Source organism: Dendrobium catenatum, unplaced genomic scaffold, assembly GCF_001605985.2.
Source record: "Dendrobium catenatum unplaced genomic scaffold, ASM160598v2 fragScaff_scaffold_1414, whole genome shotgun sequence".
NCBI classification, from domain to species: domain Eukaryota; kingdom Viridiplantae; phylum Streptophyta; class Magnoliopsida; order Asparagales; family Orchidaceae; genus Dendrobium; species Dendrobium catenatum.
Window position 1 is genome coordinate 484,947 of NW_021319876.1, and position 21,341 is coordinate 506,287.

Below are 21,341 nucleotides of genomic sequence, written 5' to 3' on the forward strand. Positions count from 1 at the left end.
GATAGAACTTCGTCCGGACGAACCTGGGAGCAAAATGGTCTTTACACAGGCTATGTGCCTCCGTCGCTCCTCGTTCCCCCCCTGTACCATTATAACCCAACATAACACCACCACGCCTATCTCCGCTATACAACCTTGCCCATTGGCACTTACTACCACTCTGCTGGATCACATCGATCCCAGAAATCGTCTCGGTCCAATATCGACACAACACTCAGCCTCCGAAGCACCCTATGCAAACACGTCTCCGCTCCGGCATTACCAAGCCCAAACAGATATTCAACATGTCAACTGTTAAGTCTGAGATCATCACACCGACCACATACTCCGAAGCCTCAAAACACATCCACTGGCGTTCGGCTATGTCATCCGAATATCTAGCTTTGCAAAAACAGGAAACATGGCCGCTCGTTCCGTTTCCACCAAATAAACCCATAATCGGCAGCAAGTGGACCTTCAAAACAAAGCTTCTTCCTAATGGACAAATAGATCGCTACAAGGCTCGTTTGGTAGCTCAAGGTTGCTCTCAGGAGTTTGGAGTTAACTTCACCGAGACCTTTAGTCCGGTAGCTAAGATGGCTACCATCCAACTACAATCGCTACAGGTCATTTAGTGCTCCAATTAATATTTTGAATCTTTCAATTATTCTTCGATCACTTGATTTGGACACATTTGGGTTGAGATTGGACCTATTTTGATGTTGATGGGTTCGTCTCTTCGAGAAATTTAGTTTGAATACATGTTTGCTAAAATTAGAGTTTGGATGATCCCAAATTTAATTTTAGAAGTGTTAACTTGAATATACCTCAAGATTCATGCTCGGTCAAGACAATTTTTGGCGATGTATCAAACATACTATATAAATAATTCATTAAAATAATATTAATTTCAAATATATTTGTCGATATTAGTTATTAAAACTTTACTGACAGCTATGTATAGAGTAATCATAACAAAGCAAAAATACTAGAGGAGAATCATATTAAATATCTATCACAAAATAAAGTTGTCAATTAGAGTTTATAAGTTGGATTCAAGTCAAACTCAACTCTAAACATACTCTATCAAACCTAAATCAAACATTAAACACATGTAAATTGTGATAACTTAATGTCAACCAGACCTGAGAAAGAGGGTTTAGGGTTTAGAGTTTAGAATTTAGGGTTTGAAGATTACCCATTTTTAGACACAACCTAAATCAAACATTAAACACATGTACATTTCTCGGCAAAAACGGTTGTGTCATGGACTGTCAAGAAACAGACAACGTTTTCTCGGTCCTCAACTGAATCGGAATACAGGGCTCTAGCTGCTGCCACCGCCGACACCATATGGCTTAAACGCCTACTCTCTGACTTCTTCATTCCCCACGACAAACCGGTGGATCTGCATTGCGACAACACCTCCGCCATTGCATTGGCAATCAACCCAGTGTTCCATGGCCGAACCAAGCACGTTGAGATTGATCATTGGTTTGTCAGGGAACATATCAGCAAAAACCATGTTCGTCTTGTTCCAATCAAAATCGAAGATCAGATCGCAGACATATTCACCAAGCCGCTGACGACGCCGCGCTTCAAACAGCTCAGGGACAAACTCACGATCAGCTCAGACCCGTTCGTTTGAGGGGGGATATTAGCATAATTATATAAAATACAATTGCAATTTATTATTCTTGTATCCAATATTCTGATTACACATGTACCTACTCTCTAGACTCTATTTATAGCTCTACTGTACATTATCTTCAACCAAGAAATACAAGTTCATCTTCTTTTTTTAGCCTCTGTTCCGCTTCTCTGTTTCTTTAGTGAGTAACTTCAGACAGCTCGAATGACTTTAATCAACGAGTTTAATTGCACTAATCTATAACAAAATTTTCATATAAAATTTGTTTTTACCAAAATTTGATCAAAATATTCCAACTAAAATTTTTTCTTCTAATTTATATTAAATTTTTCCCGCATGTTTTATTTATTTCACGTTAGAAACAGTTTATTTTCACATGCAATTGAATACTCTCCCAAATGATTGGCACATTAAACGTCAATAACCACAAAATGTAGATTTGATGAGACTTTTTATTAAAATAAATGATTAATTGAGGGTGAAAATGCAAAAAGTAATTATTATTAGATATTTAGATTCGATAAAGCATGACTTTAATTGCGGCGCATGCGACCGCCCGGGTGGTCTGTTGTCGTGCGATGCACGAAAAATATGGGGAAATGTATTGGCCGGCTTTTGTCAATTAATTTCCAGCTGGCTTATAACTTTATGAGTACGCCGCACCTTTTTTGAATAATTCTATTTATATTATTCTTTTCATCTGACTTTTTCTTTTTAATATTTCCTCAATAATTTTATGAGAATTTACATACATATCACCTAATCTTTTATATTTTTTTATATGATACTTTAATATCTACATCAAAATAAATACATAAAATATAAATCTAATTATAAAAAGATTAATATTAATGATATTTTTGATTGATTTATATATATAAGTATTATATTAATAAATATTAAAATTTAGCTATTATACATATAAATATAACTATATAAGAGAGTTGATGGTGTTTAAGGCGAAAGTATAAGTGATATATGTCTATTTACACATTTATGTAATTTTTCATTATCTGAGTTGGCACTTTATGATTGGTAGAACTTTATTCTGTTTTCTATAAATAAGACTCATAGGCTGTAATAGTACGACAAGGAAATAACATGCTTACTTTACTATTCATTCCTGTACGCTTCTCTGTTTCTCTTCTTGAAGTTTCGCATACTAGCTAGTTCCAACACAGCGACCTAGTTTCTTTATGGTATCAGAGCAGGTCGTCAATGGCGAACTCTGCAACTTCAGGAAACAATGAAAGATCAAGCACGGAAGATAAAGAAGAACCGCAGATCTCCTCTTCTCTAAAATTTTTGGTCGCAAATATCAAGAACATAGCTCCGATTCACCTGACAACGGATAACTATGCTATCTGGAAACCTCAAATTCTCAAGATCTTCAGTGCTCAGGGATTTCACCGATTTCTTGACTCGTCTGTGATGCCTCCAGATAAGTCGCCTTCTCAGGAAAACGGATCTTCTATTCCCATTCCCTCTTCCGCCCAATGGTATCTTACCGATCACATTCTTTCCGCTGCTCTCTGCTCCACCATCACTGCACCCATTCTACCATACATCATCAATCTTGAATCCACAGCTGCTATATGGGCTGTTCTTGAAACTAGGTTTCAATCCTCTAACCGGTCCAAAGTTACTCAACTCAAGAACACCCTTCACAATTTTTCTCTCAAGAACCTTACTATGCATCAATACTTGGCAGAAAACAAAGCTATCGTCGACCAGATAGCTGTCGCTGGTTCGGTTGTAGATACGGAAGACATTATTCTATATATCCTAAATGGTCTTCCTAATCTTTATCAACCTTTTAAAACCGCCATACAAACTATGCTGCACCCGATCTCTCTTGATCAACTTTACCCACTGTTGCTAAGTGAAGAGATTAACTTAGCATCAGACGCAAGCCATAATAACACCGCTCCTGATCCTGCTATCGCTCTCTCTGCTACCCGTGGGAACTATCGCAAGAACAGAAATCGACAGAACTATTCTGCGCCAAGAACAGCTCGTAATCCCGCAAATCAATACATTATTTATCAAATTTGTCTCAAGAAAGGACACTCGGCACAAGATTGTTGGCATCGGATGAATTCTCAATACGTGCCTGCAACAGTCAACAACTCGAGCAAAGCTCTCGTGGCAAATCCTGAATCAGTTTACAACAATTGGTTGCTTGATTCGGGGGCCACGTCTCATCTTACAAATTCAATGGAAAACATGTCCATCTCAAACTCTTACCAGGGAACCGATAACATCACTGTAGGAGATGGCCAAACGGTAAAAATTGCTCACACAGGGGCTGGCCTTCTGCCAACCCCAAGCCGTAAGCTCACTCTTAACCAACTCTTTCATACGCCCGATTTGCATTACAATCTTTTATCGATTTCCCGTTTAATTAAAGATAACAATGTTTCAATTCTATTTAATCCTCACAGTTTTGTTCTTAAGGATCTACAGACGAAGAAAATTCTGCTACAAGGTCCGTGCCTCAATGGTCTGTACCAGGTTCCGACTACTCGTTCCACGGATAGGCATCAGGCGCTATCAGCTATTGCACCAAAACCAAACTTATGGCACTCAAGACTCAGTCATCCGCATAACCGCATACTGCATACCATAGCTAATAATAATCCTCATCTTAGTATTTCTTCTTTATCTTCAAATTGTATGTCATGTAAAAGTTCTAAAGGTCATAAACTTAGTTTTGATAAGTCTGCTACTCGTCATGTGTCTCTACTTTCTCTTATTCATTCGGATGTTTGGGGTCCCGCCCCCGTTGTTTCTATTCAAGGATTTCGATACTATGTGATTTTTGTCGATGACTATTCCCGTTTTACTTGGATTTTTCCTCTTAAGCAAAAATCTGAGGTTACAGATGTTTTTATAAATTTTAAAAAGAAAATTGAGACTTACACATCTCACACAATTAAATCTCTTCGTACCGATGGAGGCATGGAATTTATGAATAAATCGTTTCAACAATTTCTGATCAAGCATGGCATCACTCATCAAGTTTCTTGCCCGTATACTCCGGAGCAAAACGGCGTGTCTGAGCGTAAGCATCGACACATAATTGAGACGACTAGAACGCTTCTTCATGCAGCTTCCATTCCCTATTACCACTGGCCCGATGCTGCTCTTACTTCGGTATACTTGATTAATAGAATGCCTTCATCTGTAACTTTTAACACTTCTCCTTTTGAATTATTTCATCATGTAAAACCGGATTATGGGCATTTACGGGTCTTCGGATGCGCTTGTTTTCCTCTCGCTCCGTCGCATACCCGTCACAAGCTTCAACCCAAAGCTAATATTAACGTGTTCTTGGGTTATTCAGATACGTACAAAGGCTATAAGTGTCTTGATCGTCTTACCAACAGAATTTTTATATCTAGAAATATTTCCTTTGATGAAAGTTACTTTCCATTTGCGCATTCCAGCTCCGTTCCCAGCCAACACATGGAGCCCCCTCCTCCAGGTTTGCTTATTCCAGTTTCAGCTCCATCTACTAAAGTCTACGGCAAACAAGATCTGCAAGCTTCTAGACCGCCACCACAATTGACCTCAGCTGATCCTAATCAACCTGCAACCTCCTCGTCTGAACCCGACACTTCCAACTTACCCAATGATGTTCGTTTGGAACAACAACATCACCATATGATTACCAGAAAACAAACCGGGTCTCTCAAGCCTCGGGTTCGTCTAAATTTATGTCACACTTCTAATATTAATTCTTTGCTTGCTCCTTCTAATTTTACAGAGGCTAGTAAGACTATTGAATGGAGACAAGCTATGGCAATGGAGTTCTATGCACTACAAAAACAAGGGACATGGAGTTTGGTCTCTCCTCCTTCGAACGTACCTGTTCTTGGTAGCAAATGGACGTATCGTCTCAAACTTCATTCCGATGGGTCGATCGCCAAACACAAGGCAAGACTGGTTGCGCTAGGCAATCAGCAAGAATATGGGATAGACTACACGGAAACATTTAGTCCGGTAGCTAAACTCCCTACTATTCGTATACTGTTAACAATTGCTTTGTATAATGAATGGAAGGTACAACAGCTTGACGTTGCAAATGCGTTTCTTCACGGCAATTTGTCGGAAAAAGTCTATATGCATCAACCCAAAGGTTTTGAAGACAAGTTGTATCCTAATCACGTATGTTGTCTTCATAAAGCAATTTATGGTCTTAAACAGGCTCCGCGACAATGGTATAACACTTTTACTTCCCATTTGGTTTCTCTAGGCTTCACTCATAGTAATGCCGATCCCTCGCTTCTTGTTTTTAAACATAATGACATTCAAATTTATTTACTTATGTACGTTGACGATATACTTATAACCGGTAATAATCCTACTCTTATATCTGATATTATCTCTAAATTAAGTGTTCAACTCACAATGAAGCACTTGGGCGAAGCCAGTGACTTCCTTGGCATTAGAATTAACCTCCACAGCAACGGCTACTTTCTTTCCCAATACAACTATGCATACAAAATTCTCCAGCAAGTTCATCTCACTGAATGCAAGCCTTTGGCCAATCCCGCATGTACAAAGGCTCCGGCCAACCTGGCACCTGATCCTGTAATTCATGATCCCGGTATCTACAAAAAGATTACTGGATCTTTGCAATATCTAACGATTACTAGACCTGACATTGCGCACAGTGTCAATCAACTCTCGCAGCATATGCACAATCCTCTCACTCTGCATTTCTATCTTCTCAAAAGGCTGCTAAGATACATCAAAGGTACACTTTCTTACGGTCTTCCTATTTCCAAATCTAATCTCAATTTAACTTCCTTTTCAGATGCGGACTGGGCTGGCGATCCTCTATCTCGGAGATCAACATCAGGCTATTGCTCATTTCTTGGAACTACACTCATCAACTGGACGGTCCGCAAGCAGCACACCGTAGCCCGTTCGTCCATGGAGTCAGAATATCGAGCATTGGCTTCTCTCACGGCGGATGTACTGTGGCTTCGACGATTGCTGCAGGATTTCGGCATATCACAACAAGCTCCTACCACTATGTACTGTGACAAAACTTCGGCCATCGCCTTGGCCAACAACCCAGTGTTTCATGCTCGTACGAATCATATAGAAATTGACCAAAAATTTATTAGGGAACATATACAAAACAACACAGTTCGATTATTACCTATATCCACCACAGATCAGGTGGCGGATATATTTACCAAATCATTATCGACTCCAAGATTCCAACAACTTCGTAACAAACTTACGGTCACCACCGATCCGTCAGTTTGCAGGGGCGTATAAGTGATATATGTCTATTTACACATTTATGTAATTTTCCATTATCTGAGTTAGCACTTTATGATTGGTGGAACTTTATTCTGTTTTCTATAAATAAGACTCATAGGCTGTAATAGTACGACAAGGAAATAACATGCTTACTTTACTATTCATTCCTGTACGCTTCTCTGTTTCTCTTCTTGAAGTTTCGCATACTAGCTAGTTCCAACACAGCTACCTAGTTTCTTTAGAAAGAATAAATCGCTTTGTGCCCACCATGCAAAAATTAATTGTGATGCATCAAAATTTTATTTATTAATTTTCATACGTTACAAAAAACAGTCAAGATTGAACATGAATCTCAAGGCATATTCAAGTTGGAAACTTCTGAAATTAAATATGATATCATCTGAACTATAATTTTAACAAATTTATAATCAAATTGAACATCTAAGTGAGATGAACCCAATGACACCAAAATCGATCTAATCCTAACCCAAATGAGCCCAAATCAAGGGATCGAAAGCGTATTTAAAAGCTTCAAAACATAAATTGGATAATCAAATGATCTTCAAACATGACATGCTTTTAGTCAAATCGAGCGGCTCGACTAGAAAAATCCTACAAGCCCAAGACTGCCTAATTTTGACATCATTAACACACTTAAATTCTTGGGAAACACTTCATAATTGAGGTAATCAATATGCTTTATCCGATGAACACTTCGAATTCGCCTCAAATATTCTCCATATTTACTAGGCATGGCACTCTCAAAATCTATAAATAAACTCTCTCTTTCCATCAGGTGGGGGCTTGGACTTTAAGATGCTTAGATCATAGGCTAAATACTTAAGAGAACTCTAAGGCTTGAAGTATCATGGAGCTCCACCTCTACACCTCCTCTTTGCCAAGCCACCAGACTATCGCAGCTAGACGTCCACCCAACCAGTGGCGGATCCAGGATTGTTTATCCACGGGGGCACAAATTTTTAATTTTAAAAATGCCATCAAGATTTTTTTTTATTTGAGACTTTCCACTGATCGTCCCAGGACGATCCAGATCGTCCTGGACGATCCTGGAGCAGATTTTTGATATTACACGTCGTCTGACAATGTTCCTACCAACCAAAAGAATAGGCCAATATTATATTGAGAATAGCTCTCATATCATTGGATTCTTCCAATTCAAACTATATAATGGGTTCTGCACATTCTACTTTGAGCCAACGCCTTCCCCCAAGGAAGGGTGTCATCTGTAATCATCAAAAGGCACTAGTGAATCTACATTTTCAACTAGGCATTAGGTAAGGCCCTATGGTTTTACTCTCTTTTAAAGGTTTTTCACGTAAAAATTATGATGTCTATTATAACTCTTGCACCCTCTCTCTCTCATCTTTTTATGCGCTGGATCTTCAAGAGAGCTCTGAGGCTTGAAGCATCCCAGAGCTCCATCTTAGTACCACTGCCGACAAACTCGTGCCACCAGGCTGTCATTGCTGAACCTAACCTAACCATCACTAACTATGATCACTCTGACCTCCGACGTCCAACAACGTTCCTACCAACCAAAAGAACAGCCAACATTTTATTAAGAATAGCTCTAATATCATTGAATTCTTCCAATCTGAACTATATAATGTGTTCTACATATTCTACATTGAGCCAACACCTTCCCCCAAGGAAAGGCATCATCTGTAATCATTAGAAGGCACTCGTGAATCTTCATTTTCAACTAGGCAAGGCCCTATGATTTTTCTCCCTTTTAAATGCTTTTACAAGTAAAAATTATGATGTTTATTATAACTCTTGCACCCCTCTCTCTCATCTGTCTTTGTGCTGAATCTTCATCAGAGCTCTGAGGCTTGAAGCATCCCGTAGCTCTACCTCAGCACCACTGCCGACAAACCCGCGCCACAAGTCTGTCGTGGCTAAATCTCACCTAACCATCACTATTGGACCTCCATTTGGCAGACATTGTCGGGTCTATGTCTGACCTTCGTCCGACAACCACCGTCGGGCCTTCGTTTGACCTCCATTCGGAAGACACCATCGAGCCTTCGTCTGACCAGTACCATTGCTCACCTACTACGGTCCCTCTGACCATCGTCGCTGGCAAGGGGTATAAGTGAGCCTAGCTGGCTCATGAGAGAGTTAGAAAGAACAAAAATAAATTTTTAATATAGTTTTCATAAACAATTAGAGAGAGAGAGAGAGAGAGAGAGAGAGAGAGAGAGAGAGAGAGAGAGAGACTCACTTCTATATGATAGAGAACTCTACCAATGCGAAAACTTGATTGGTGATGAGGACGACAACGGAGGCATGATAACATCGAGACGAGGAGGGCAATTTTTTTTTTTGTATTGGCAGCTGCTATTAGGTTTTTTATTTATGATTATATCTAAAAAATGTTGCCAAAAATTAAATTTTTTTAAAAAATCATTTGGCTAGTGGGGGCACGTGCCCCCCAGTGCCTTTGTGTGCCTCCACCACTGTACATGTCATCAATTATAAATGATGTAATTTCCAATGATTAGAGAAGACGTTGATACTATGTTGTAAACACTAATTGTATATATTCCAAAGTGGAAGTCCTAAGATTGGGTATTGGAGCTGTCTGTAAGAGAATATTTATCATATCTTCAATTTTTCTTTGATGAAATAATATTAGAAATTAAAAAGTCCAATAAAAATTCTTATGTTGGCATTGAGAGTTAGCGTTGGCATGCATTGGCATTGGTGTCAATGACATGCATTTGTTTCATACACTATGTCATGCATTAATTTTATTGGTGATGACAGGTGACAAAGTCAGTGAGAGATGAAGTTAATGGGTAAGTTTTGGCATTGCTTTTAGGAACATGCATTTGTCTTATAGGTGATGGAATTCGTTCATACTATTGATGATGATTTGTGGAACTTCAATCATTGCAGGTGCTTATTTTGACAACACACGCTACCTTTTTATATGCTATGGTGTATGTAAACACTATTGGCAATAGCATGGGACGATGCTATCGAATGCTAATATTTTATGTTGATGATGTGCATAAACCTTATATGCATTGGCGGGTGATGAAGTTTGCATGTTTTAATATTTTTGTCGACAACATGCTTCACACTTATAAACAATAATGTGTGTTGACACTACAAAAGATGATGAGCAACAACATTAAGGACTATCAGCGTTCATTCAAATAATTATGATTATGAGATAGTACATGGATGATGGTGGTCAGGAGACCATAATCTAGTGAGGTGGTTGGGAGACCATATCAAGCGATGGTGCTCAAGAGATCATAATCTGACAATGGTGATCATGAGATCATAATTGAGTAGTACTAGTTGATAGACCATTGTTAAATGACTGAAGCTAGTTGTAAGATCGTAGTTGAGTGAATGTGGTCAAACGATCGTAATTGGGCCATAGTGGCCGGAGTGATTATGCTATGTAATTGGGGGGGGGCGGGGGGGGGGGGGGGGGGGGGGGGGGGGGACATGGTGGTCAAGGAACTGTATTAAAGTAATGGTGATTAAGAGACTGATTTAAGTGATGGTGGTCTACCGATAATAATCCAATGCTAAATTTTAGAAAGTGACGATCAATCAGTTATGGTTGAATGACCACTACAACAGTGGCCAATCAAACAATGGCCTAATTGGTAGTGGGTGGACAGTGATTGTCCAATGATAGAGTTTTCTCAAATTTTAAATCAAGGTCAAAGCTCCTACTCCCCTTCATATAAATAATATTGGTTTATTTATAATTCATTTTGGTATATAAAGCCAAAATCCCCAAAGCACCCAATTAGACAACCCATATTGATTCCCCTTATTTTGGACAACTCTTTCAACTTTTAAGTGCCTTAATGACCTTAAAATTGACTGAAATCAGGCTTATCAAACCCTTCTCATCAACATACTCGATTTGACTTTAAACATGCAATATTTAGATCTCATTTGATACTCCAATTAATATATCAAAATTTTTAACCATGCTTTAAGCACTTGATTTGTTCTCATTTGGAGTAAAGTCAAATTGCTTTGTGTCCATGCGTTCAGATATGTCACATCGAGATATGTATTTTGATAATAATTTGCTAAAATTAACGATCAAAAAGTCTAGAATTTAATCCAAAAAATTTCCTTCCAAATGACGCCTCTACATTTCTACTTGATCGAATAACTTTTCTAATAATATATCAAATATATTCTAGTGAGCCTATTATTATACTTGGTTGTCACAAAATTCCTAGCCATTGTTAGATTTTTTTTAATATGCTTTAGCTTATATCTTACATAGGGATAACTTTCTTATTGTTTTCTAAAACAATTTTTTGTATTAAAATTTTTAATTAATTTTTTTTAAATTAAAATACTACTTTAGAAAAAGTAAGAAGATTATCCCAAACAAACTCTTAGTTTCAAATTCTCTAATTTTGTTAGGCTTTAAATTGACATAAATTGCTCTTTCACGTAGATATTTTGTCAATTTGTTTGGCTAACATATCAATATCTACCTATCTATATAAATAGTGGGGCAATAGGAAGGCTCAAACATAAGTGGGCCGATTGAAAAGGGATAATTTAGATTGTAGGTAGTGGGGCAATAGGAAGGCTCAAACATAAGTGGGCCGATTGAAAAGGGATAATTTAGATGGCTAGATCTTGAAATCTACACAATCAGCTGTTTGTCAGAACATCAGCAGAAATGCAGAATAAGCCCAACCTTTTTCTTGGCCCACTCTTTGACATATTAAGCCTATTAAATTAGTTTTTTTTTTTGAATCTTTATATAAAAAAAATAAAAAATACAATATTTATGTAATATTAGAGCCTAATAAATAGGCCGAATTTTGAAAAGCAGTATATTACTCTTTTAATTTAGTTAAATGAGCTTAATAAATATTAAATTTAAGAAAGAATAGAGCTGTAAAAAATAATATATTTAGTTATATCTTGGTTTTACGTAATATTTATTAAAATCTTATCAAAATAAAATTTAAATTATATAATTTATCTCAAAATAAAAATAATTTAATTTAATTTAAATTAATTTCTAAAAAATAATTAAACGAAATTAAAGATTTAATCAGAATATCCCTGCCAATTTTTTCCTATCCCGAATTAGCGGTTCTCGTAGGTAGAACGGACCCGCCACCTGGTAAAAATTTTCGCTCCCTTCATTTCTCTTTCTATCTGACACGGACGCACACCAAACCCTAGAGCTTCCCTCTCCACCGGTGCTCCGGCGACCGAACCTGGTACTTCCTCTCACTTTAATTGTTCTCTCGATCTAGCTGACGCAGAGATTTACCGGCACAGCGCATGATCTGCTTTCTAAATCTCGTCTAGCGTTAAGTGAATGGGTGTAATCATAGGGTTTCGGGTTTGAAGGTTTGTTTATTTGATCTGTCTGGATGTTTTGCGGGAATCCAAGCGTTTTTGTCCTTTATATGTGATCAAACTAGCTTCAAGAAATTATAATTGGGCGCCAATCTTGAAACAATATCCAGTGAAGTAGGTAATTTGTTGAATCTTCTGTGCCATTATGAAATTCATGATGATACATGTTAAGTTTGCGTATGGGATGTAGTCTTAAATTCAATATAGAGATCGAGTGGATCCATTTTGGGGTTCTTGAGTGACTTGTAAAGATTTCAGAATTTATCTACTTTAAACACATAGGTTAAAGACATGAAATGTTCCATATTGAAGATTGCACTAACAGATTTTGTTTCTTCATATGATAGACAGTAAGGCAATATGAGTTCTATTTGCCCATTTTCCAAGTCATCTGCTGCTGGCAGCTGCCCGATGAAGTTTGACAACAAGACGGGGCAAAAAACAAAGGATGGAAGTAAAAATGATGAGCATAAGGATTCGGGTACAATATCACCAAAATGCCCCTTTGGATATGATTCTGAGACATTCAAGTTGGGTCCTCTTAGTTGTATGCTGTGCCGGGCCTTACTTTATGAAAGTAGTAAATGCGTGCCTTGTTTCCACAAATTTTGCAAGTGGGTATTGCTAGTATCTGTGGTCTTAATCATAGTATCCGTTTGGTAAAATATGATTATTCAACTATTCTTATGTTCATCATTTATCTCACAGGGTATGCATATCTCGTTTTAAGGATTGCCCTTTATGTGGTGCTGACATTGAGAAGATCGAGTCCGACAATGATCTTCAGGCCACAGTTGATAAATTTATTGATGGTCATGCTAGAATCAAGCGCTTTCAAGTCAGTGCAGATTCCAAGGAAGTAGGACATGAGCAGAAAAATGTCATATATGGGGATGTTTCTATGGAAAGGGGTGCATTTTTGGTACAACAAGCTATGATGGTGAGTCTGTGAGAGACTCTTTTTATCTGATTTTGTTAGTGGGTATTGCTAATCTCTAGAGAATTTTGTTAAATTTTATTTTCCTGTATTTATGTTAGTTTATTAACATTGTCCAGATTGATTTAGCAGTTTCTATTCATTGGCAGGCTTTTAATGGTAAAAATGTAGAAAGTGCCAAATCCAGGCTTAACATTTGTGCTGAAGATATACGAGAGCAACTAAAAACACAAGGGAACACCCCAGAGCTCTGCTCACAGCTTGGAGCTGTCCTTGGGATGCTAGGGGACTGCTGGTCTGCTTCTCTACAACTTGAATTTTTTTCCCTGGATTTTTTTTTTTTGGGGATTGGGGAATAGTTGATATATTGTGTAAGGATTGACCGAATGACATATTAGAGATATGCATATAAGTGGTTTTATTTTAGTTACATGCAAATGCTACTATAGACTTGCATATTTTGATTTATTTGTTCATCTGTTTGTAGGAAGTCTAAGCTTATTTGTTTTATAGACAATAAAATGAGTGCATTTGTGTGTGCAACAACTTGGGCTCAATTCCATCACATTACTAAGCTTGATCTGGATGAGGATTATCACACATGAAACTTATTCCCTAACACCGCTTTAAAGTCTAATAACATCGCTATGGTAAAAGATGTAGTTTTACATATTGGTTATATTTAACTTTGAAAACTTTTAGAATCTTCTAGATATGCACCTACTCAATATAAAGTTTTGAGGAAAATAAATAGATTACCAAAATAGTGGTCTATTTCACAATTCCCTCAAGATGCATGCATATTCCCATGCAATCTTCCATGTTCTAAATTCAAAATAACAAAAAAATAGACACCTAGAGAGTGTCAGAGCTAAATTTAACACACTTGGACACTCCCAAGCTCTCATTCTCCCATCGTGAAAAATGCTGATAACATTTGAAATTCATGGCAAGTATTTTCTGAGTGCCCACGACCTATAAATGCAACTGTTCTTACTCCTGAAATGAAAGGCAATTACCATAAATGAAACTTGAAATATTAGTAACTGTGGAATTAAACATCATAAATATGCTTGATGTTCGACTGCATAATTGAACATAAATAGCTTCTGAAGCACTAAAAACTTGTTGTCTGATAAATGAAACACTAGAGAATTGCCGAATTTAGTTTACCCAATACTTGAGATTTGGGAGGTTAAGCATAGTTGCAGGATTTGTTTTGTTTTGGGAACCAAAAAAGCAGCCAACTAAACACCAAAGAAATTTTAATAACACGTCTACTCTATGATCATTTGTTTGACTAACTAATTTGATCAACAACCATTAGAGATCTCCTAAACTTATTACAATTTTGTAGACTTGTGATTTTTGTGGAACTCATAACTTTAACTCTTCAAAGCTTTCCATTTAATATAAAGAAAGAAATCATTAAGTTTAGCTTTATGTGAATGTCAAGGATATCCATAAATTACCTATTACTCACTTTTATTATGGTGCTCACAAGAAATTTCTATTCCCCAGCAGCTTGATGAAATATTGAGTTTGGCTAGGGAAACAAACAGTACTGATAAATACAAGTGTGTTGGATTCCGTTGAAAGACTGGGTTTATTAGAAAGGTTTTCTCATACAATTCAGCTTTCAACTCAACACAAATTCTCCCTCCTTGTTTTCTTCATATCTGATCATCGTTTAACTTAATTCCTTGCCAATATTCTGTCCACTTAACCCCTTGCAACCACTCCTTTGGCTATTATCTTTGCTCCCGTCTTTTTGGTCCTCTCATATATTTGAAAAGAAAAAAAAAATCTCAAGGTGACAAAAGACATGAATTTAGGTGTTTTGGAGATTAATCCTCACAATAATTTTATTATATTGATTATATTATAATTATAGGAGATGATACCATTTTAACCTCTAGAAGACTGGTGTCCATAGGGGATATCACATGGAAAACACCTTAAAATATTTCTTTGAATATGTTTGTATGTGGGAATGAGTCTTTAGTATGGTTCAATCTTCTCAAACGTTTGGCATCTTAGTAGGTTGACAAGGAGATAAGAAGGGGAATCACCACTTTTCTAATCTTGTTCTCCCTTTTCTATTTTAACTAAGATTGCTAACATGGGAAGGCATGGTCTGAGAATTCGTGTCCTATAAAGCCATGTGTATCCCAATCCACAGTTTGTCACTTTTTTTTTCAACGGTTTTCCATAAGACGTCACTTTTATTATTTATTTTGTCTACACAAATCTAATTTAGTTCAACTAATACAACTCTAAAACTTTATATTTTGTACATGATATATCAACGTAAAAATGTTATGAGATTTCTTGAAGGAAGAAGAGATGTTTCTTGGATGAGGGAGAGAGATAGGGAAGGGGGGAGTGGGAAGAATGGGAGGAGAGCCTTCTTTATTGATTCATTGGGCTTATTATAGTGGGACTCCTTTTACATCAACATATACATTCTATTTATAGGCTTTTTATATAGGTGTGATGTCATGTATGAACAAAGTAACATAAAACTAGATCAATTTATAACAATATTCACTTTGATCCAATTTTACAAACAAAGATTAAAGAATCACATGTTCACAAGAACTCGCGCTTGTTGCGATCCGACCGGCTCTCTGCACTAACTCCACTAGCAAACCCGTCGAATCGAGCCAAATCCCGCTCGCGCCTGACCTACTCTATGCGTTCTGATTCATGGCTCCAACTCGCGCTCCCGCGAGTTCTAACCCGTATGTGCCTGCACCTATTACTATTCCTCCCATGATCCGCACGCTCGTGCCTTGTGCATCACCAGCTCTTGCGCACTTCCAGCCCACACACCTCTTCCTGCCCGACATGCCTGTGCTCGAGCACCGAGCACCCTCCGACTTGCCCGTCTTCACCAAGCACCCGTGCGAGCTCCAACCTACGACTTCGCCCAAGCCACCTGTTCGACAATGCAATTCCACGACTTGTGACCAGCCTGCCGCCCCGAGGTTCTTGTTTTTGCTTTTGTCTATGCTGCTCTGATACATCAAATCAAAAAGATCTTGCTTATTGATCTGCCTCTGCCCCACACGAAAGGATACACAAGTCCCGTTAGCCCTATGGCCTCTCCTCATACTACCGTCCAAGGCGACACCAAGTCCCGATCATGGCACCTTCACAGGCTTTAGCTCCACCTTCCACAGGCTCACAAATCCGAATAATTCCATCCAGATCTTGATCGACACCTCCGAGTTGCTCGTGTAGCACGCTTTGTACCTTGTGCTATCCGCAACTTGGTCTTGCTCGCGCGTCAGCTTGCGCACGTTCTCCTTACTTGTCTGACCGCGCGCATTCACAAGAATCTGCGCTAAGCACGCTGCCCTACTTCTTGCACACATTTAATTTCCCACACCTCGCAGTGTCCTTCTCCGTAACCTTTGTCGTCCACTCCACCTCACGCTAACGAACCTTTTGTGCTTCCCGCGAGTGCTTGTCGACGCCCGTACTCATGCGGTCCAACTCCGACCGCACCCCGCCGGCCTTCCGCCCATTTGCTCACGAAATCTGTGCCGTCTGCGGCTTTGCCTGTGCGCCTTTACCAGTCTGCGGATCTATGGACCCACCTTCCGCGTGAACTAAGCTCTATGTGATCCTGACACCAGACGTGACCCAAGCCCCAACCACAACGCATTCATCCTACTCATGTGCCCTTACACATCCACTATTCCCAGTCACACCAGGCCACACCACGCACGCCTACTTGCACGAATTCTACACGCAAGCCGCTTTGGTTTGCCTGTCCGCCTCCCGCACGTGCTAGTTGCCGCGAACCCAACTTGCACGTTACTGATAGCTCAAACACCTCCTTCCTCCTTGACATTGCCTCAACGAGGTTTTGATATCACTTGTTATGAAATTTCGTGAAGGAAGAAGAGATGTTTCTTTTATGAAGGAGAGAGATAGGGAAGGGGAGAGTGGGAAGAATGGGAGGAGAGCCTTCTTTATTGATTCATTGGGCTTATTATAGTGGGACTCCTTTACATCAATCTATATATTCTATTTATAGGCCTTTTGCATAGGTGTGATGTCATACAAGATCAAAATAATCTAAAACTGAATCAATTCATAACAAAAAATTAGACCATTAAAGAATGAAACAAATATATTGATCTTTGATGTTCACATACATGAACATATTGCCACTTAACATTGTTATCATCATCATCATTAACCTTATGTGAACTATGTGAGGTCGGCATTGTGAATTCTTAATAGTACCACTTATCGAAGTACTTAAATCGTGATAGTTTCTCTGTGATCCACATGCACATTTGCTCAAATAGCTCCTCGAAAATGAATGTTAGGAGCCATTGCCATTTATTTAAGTTTTACACATTATCTTCCAGTCATTCTGGTGCCAATTTGTTTGATTAGTTGTAGCCCAAGTTTTGGAATTGGGTATATCCTTGTGTTGATTCCGGCTGATTCTTTTAGCTTAGCACTCTTAGAGATGAAAGGTGAAGGAAAACCAATAATCTACCCCGACCCTGTCTGGATATTCTGTTCTTTGGTTTGCTTCTTGTTTTCTTATGAAAATTCAAATATCTTGCACGTATTTCTGTCATGATGCCTTTACACATGCATACAATGGTATTCTTACAGTCGAACTACGGGAAACTCCGGATCTGCAGTAAACTACTATGAAGAGAGTGCTGACTTTCTTTCAAAGCTTCCTGCAAAGGATCTGGAGGTTGTTCTTGGGGTCTCTTTTTTACATTTAAAATTTACACCTGATCTACATTATATTTATCTTGCCATTGTAACATTCTTGATTCATTTCCAGCTAGTGCATACTCTTTCTGTTTCCTTAAACAAAATAGGAGATCTGAGGTACTATGATGGTGATCTTGAATCTGCAAAAACTTACTATACTCGGGCTTTGGACGTTCGTCGTGATGCAATCATGGAGAGGTCCAACGTCTCGTGCCAGGTTTGAGAACTTGTCTTTATCTCTCTTGCTCTGTGAAATTCTAATGAATGAAGCATTTACTTTGAATGATGGCTTTACTTGTTATACTTCTAAGATCCGGTATTCTAGATAACCTAGACTTCCTATGTAAGTATTCTTCTTATGCTCTGGAAATTTGGTCTCGGTCCTGACCTAAGACTTGATTAGAAAGTATTAAAAATAATATTTTTTTATTAGATTTAAATGAGAATTTATCTTTTAATAGGATGTAATGGAGAAAAAGATTCATGTAGCTGATCCCACATAGTAGGATAAATGTTTATTGTTATTGTATCAATAAAATTTTAACATTTGTTCTTTTTGAAAAAGTAATGATATTAATATCAAGAGAAATAAGCTAGTATATTGTAATTGTTTTTACTATGAACAGAGGGAATGAACTTGTAATGAAATGGTACAAGTTTATTTTTCTGTTTGTTGGAAATGATTTTAAATATGATACTTGTTTTAAGTTTTTTTTTTTTTTTTAAGTAAAATGCCAATCAAACAAATGACAATCCTTATTTTCTTAAAATTTTGAAGTTTTGATCCATTTTCTGTATCCCTTGGGCTTCAGCTCGGATGCCTTTATTTTCTGCTAGGGAAAATGGAGGCAGGAAGATTCTGATTTGCATTATAATGGCGTAGATGAATTATTATCATTTCTAACCTTGCCTACCACGCTTTCCCTTGATAAGGCCGCTGAAATCAAAAGGTGCTACTGCTAGTATATTGTAACCTTTAAAAAGAACTCAAACTTTGTTTTTTCCAATATGATCATCTGGTGGCCTTAGGGGAGCTTATAGGACATTGTAATGAAACCTTGTGTGGTTGTTAATAGGAGATATGGTGCTATCAAGATGGTTTGGTGGTGGATGAGAGAGAAGTGACAGCGAATGAATTCTCAAAAAGGTTTGTGTGAACCACCAAGGTGATCACATAAGAAAATTAGATGTTTACTGCTATGCTTAGAGGAATAGACAATTTGGAGATGGACCTCTATGATTATGATGTGGTGAGGATCAGGGTATCACTGAGTAAAGCTAACCCGCGAGCTCGAGCAAAGTTTGAAGAGCTAATCTGCCAAGGTTAAGCCAACCCCCACTGAGCTTGTGAGTTGGATCATTTAAAATTTATTAATATAAAATATACTTATAATATATTACTATTTAATAATTTAGTATAAATTTATTAAAAATATTAAAAAATTATATCTCACTTCCTTATTTCCAGTATTTTTTTTTTAAATATTTCTTATTTAATTTGTTATTCTTTTATCATGTTAATATATATCTTTTATCATGTTAATATATTATACTTGCTTGAATAAGAATGTTATTTTCTATTTCATAATAAATGCTCGAAGCCATTGAATTAAGGTTGTTCTCGGTCTTAAACTCGATTAATTAACCAAGCGAAAGCTCAAGCTAAGGTTGGCTTGAGCTCAACTCAACTAGTTTATACCCTTAGGCGAGGAGTAAGAGAGTTGTGGAAGAGCATGGGAGTTGAGGTTGATAGTGGATACAACACAAATGTAAGGACAAATAAGATTGGTTTTGTTGGTGACCGAGCAGGGTGAAGCACATGAGCAACAACACTGGCGGCAACCTTGACTAAGACCACTGATGGGAAATGGCACAAATATGGTATTCATGATCACAAAAATAGAATATTGATCGCGGATGTGAGGTGAAAGAGAGAGCTTGAACAAGCACATATGAGCATAGTGGGTGCAGACAAGTGTGGCATTACACATGCGGGTATGCATGGATGGGGTTTGGATTGTAGTGGGTGGCCTATCAAGAATGTGAGGTTGAACCGTTGTCCAGTTGGTTCTAATACTTGGTAGATTAAGTAGAGTTAGAATTTAAAGCTGAGTTCATTATATTATCAAGTGTAGGTAAATTTAATTCATTTTGTATAAAGTCTACAAACTCTACTTTCAAATGAAATAAGAACTATCTGATTTGGAATAGTGTTCGTAAAAAACTGTAGCCCAAAGAGGTATCTTTATTAAGAAAGATGATCTTTATCAGACTAAATATGTGTCCATTTAGAAATTAGAATAAACTGCTTCTGTATTCTTAAGTAGCTCTGGATGTTTCCTACTTTTTGATCGGGGGACTTATTCAGATTACTTGATTTTGTTCAGATTGTAGATTTCGCGGTTTCGCTTGCCAAAGTTGCAGATGTGGATAGGAGTCTAGGCAATGAAGATGCTGCAATAAAAGGATTTCAAGAAGCAATAGACCGCCTAGAATCATTGAAATTGAATTCCAGTGATGCTGCTCTAAAGCAACGGGTAAGTCAAAATGAACAAAATTATCTCATAAGGAATTTGTTGGTCAGAATGGGTCTAAAATTCGTTACATATTTTTGAAATGTGAGCAATATATGAAAATTTTATAATTTATATTGCACCTTTATCAGTAAACCCATCCTAATCAAAATTCCCTTAGAATTATAATTTTTTTTCTGGTTCATATGACCGGTTATCTTCTACTGAAATATCTCTCCTGAACTTGCAAATCCCTTGTTGCAGCGCCTCTCAGTGCTCCAGTTCCTGCACAATCAGATTACAGATAAACAAAGCTCAGTTCCAAACACTTCTGTCTGAGAACCAAAACCAAATGTTTGTCAGCTATGTATCAAATTTCTGCGTGGCATTTCATCAAACATTTATATGTTCATCAATGTGTTGTGCGTTGTAAAAAGTTGCTCTTTGTCAATAATGTGAATATGTAGCAGACACTCTGGTGTTATGTTCTTCCGGCTGTTCTTTTTCTAAAACTTTCAAGCAGCATAGTAACCATCTCTAAGGTTTCGCTTGGACAGCTTTCTTATTGTTTTTTAAGGCTGTTTCCCAGAATAAAAATTAAAAATTTTGTGCTAGTAAGCTGCTTTAAAAAGCAATAAAAAAATCATCCCAAACAGAAAATTCAAAGTTTGGTGATTTGAAGAGTTATCTGCTAATCTTCCACTGCTTCAATATGATTTTGGTTAAGTAAAGCTTGTAATTGATGAGAAGTTATCGATTCCAACTGCAGTTGTAGCTCTATTTGAAGTTGCTGGGACGATGCCATATGTGAAGCAAGGCAAGATGATACTCC

The 21,341-nt window shown here is 37.7% G+C and overlaps 1 protein-coding gene across 3 annotated transcripts; it reads left to right on the forward strand.

The window, feature by feature from the left end:
• Positions 1 to 12,013: 12,013 nt before the first annotated feature.
• Positions 12,014 to 21,065, forward strand: LOC110111460 (protein NCA1). Of its 3 annotated transcripts, none has more exons than XM_020843363.2 (8): positions 12,014 to 12,162; positions 12,652 to 12,918; positions 13,013 to 13,244; positions 13,391 to 13,536; positions 17,886 to 17,973; positions 18,067 to 18,213; positions 20,384 to 20,533; positions 20,774 to 21,065. In XM_020843363.2, the coding sequence occupies exons 2-8, from the start codon at positions 12,665 to 12,667 to the stop codon at positions 20,846 to 20,848; spliced, it is 1,092 nt and encodes a 363-aa protein (XP_020699022.1). In that variant the 5' UTR covers positions 12,014 to 12,162; positions 12,652 to 12,664; the 3' UTR covers positions 20,849 to 21,065. The 3 variants fall into 3 exon arrangements, with proteins under 3 accessions (XP_020699022.1, XP_020699023.1, XP_028555764.1); XM_020843364.2 differs by having other exon boundaries at positions 12,015 to 12,162; positions 12,656 to 12,918; XM_028699931.1 differs by lacking the exon at positions 12,014 to 12,162 and adding an exon at positions 12,237 to 12,422.
• Positions 21,066 to 21,341: the final 276 nt, after the last annotated feature.

Excerpts from the sequence above, each read along its gene's own strand:
- LOC110111460 (XM_020843363.2), top strand. The coding sequence starts at position 12,665 with ATGAGTTCTATTTGCCCATTTTCCAAGTCATCTGCTGCTGGCAGCTGC. Across the intron at positions 17,974-18,066 it reads TTCCTGCAAAGGATCTGGAG|CTAGTGCATACTCTTTCTGT; the intron begins GTTGTTCTTGGG and ends ATTCATTTCCAG. Across the intron at positions 18,214-20,383 it reads GGTCCAACGTCTCGTGCCAG|ATTGTAGATTTCGCGGTTTC; the intron begins GTTTGAGAACTT and ends GATTTTGTTCAG.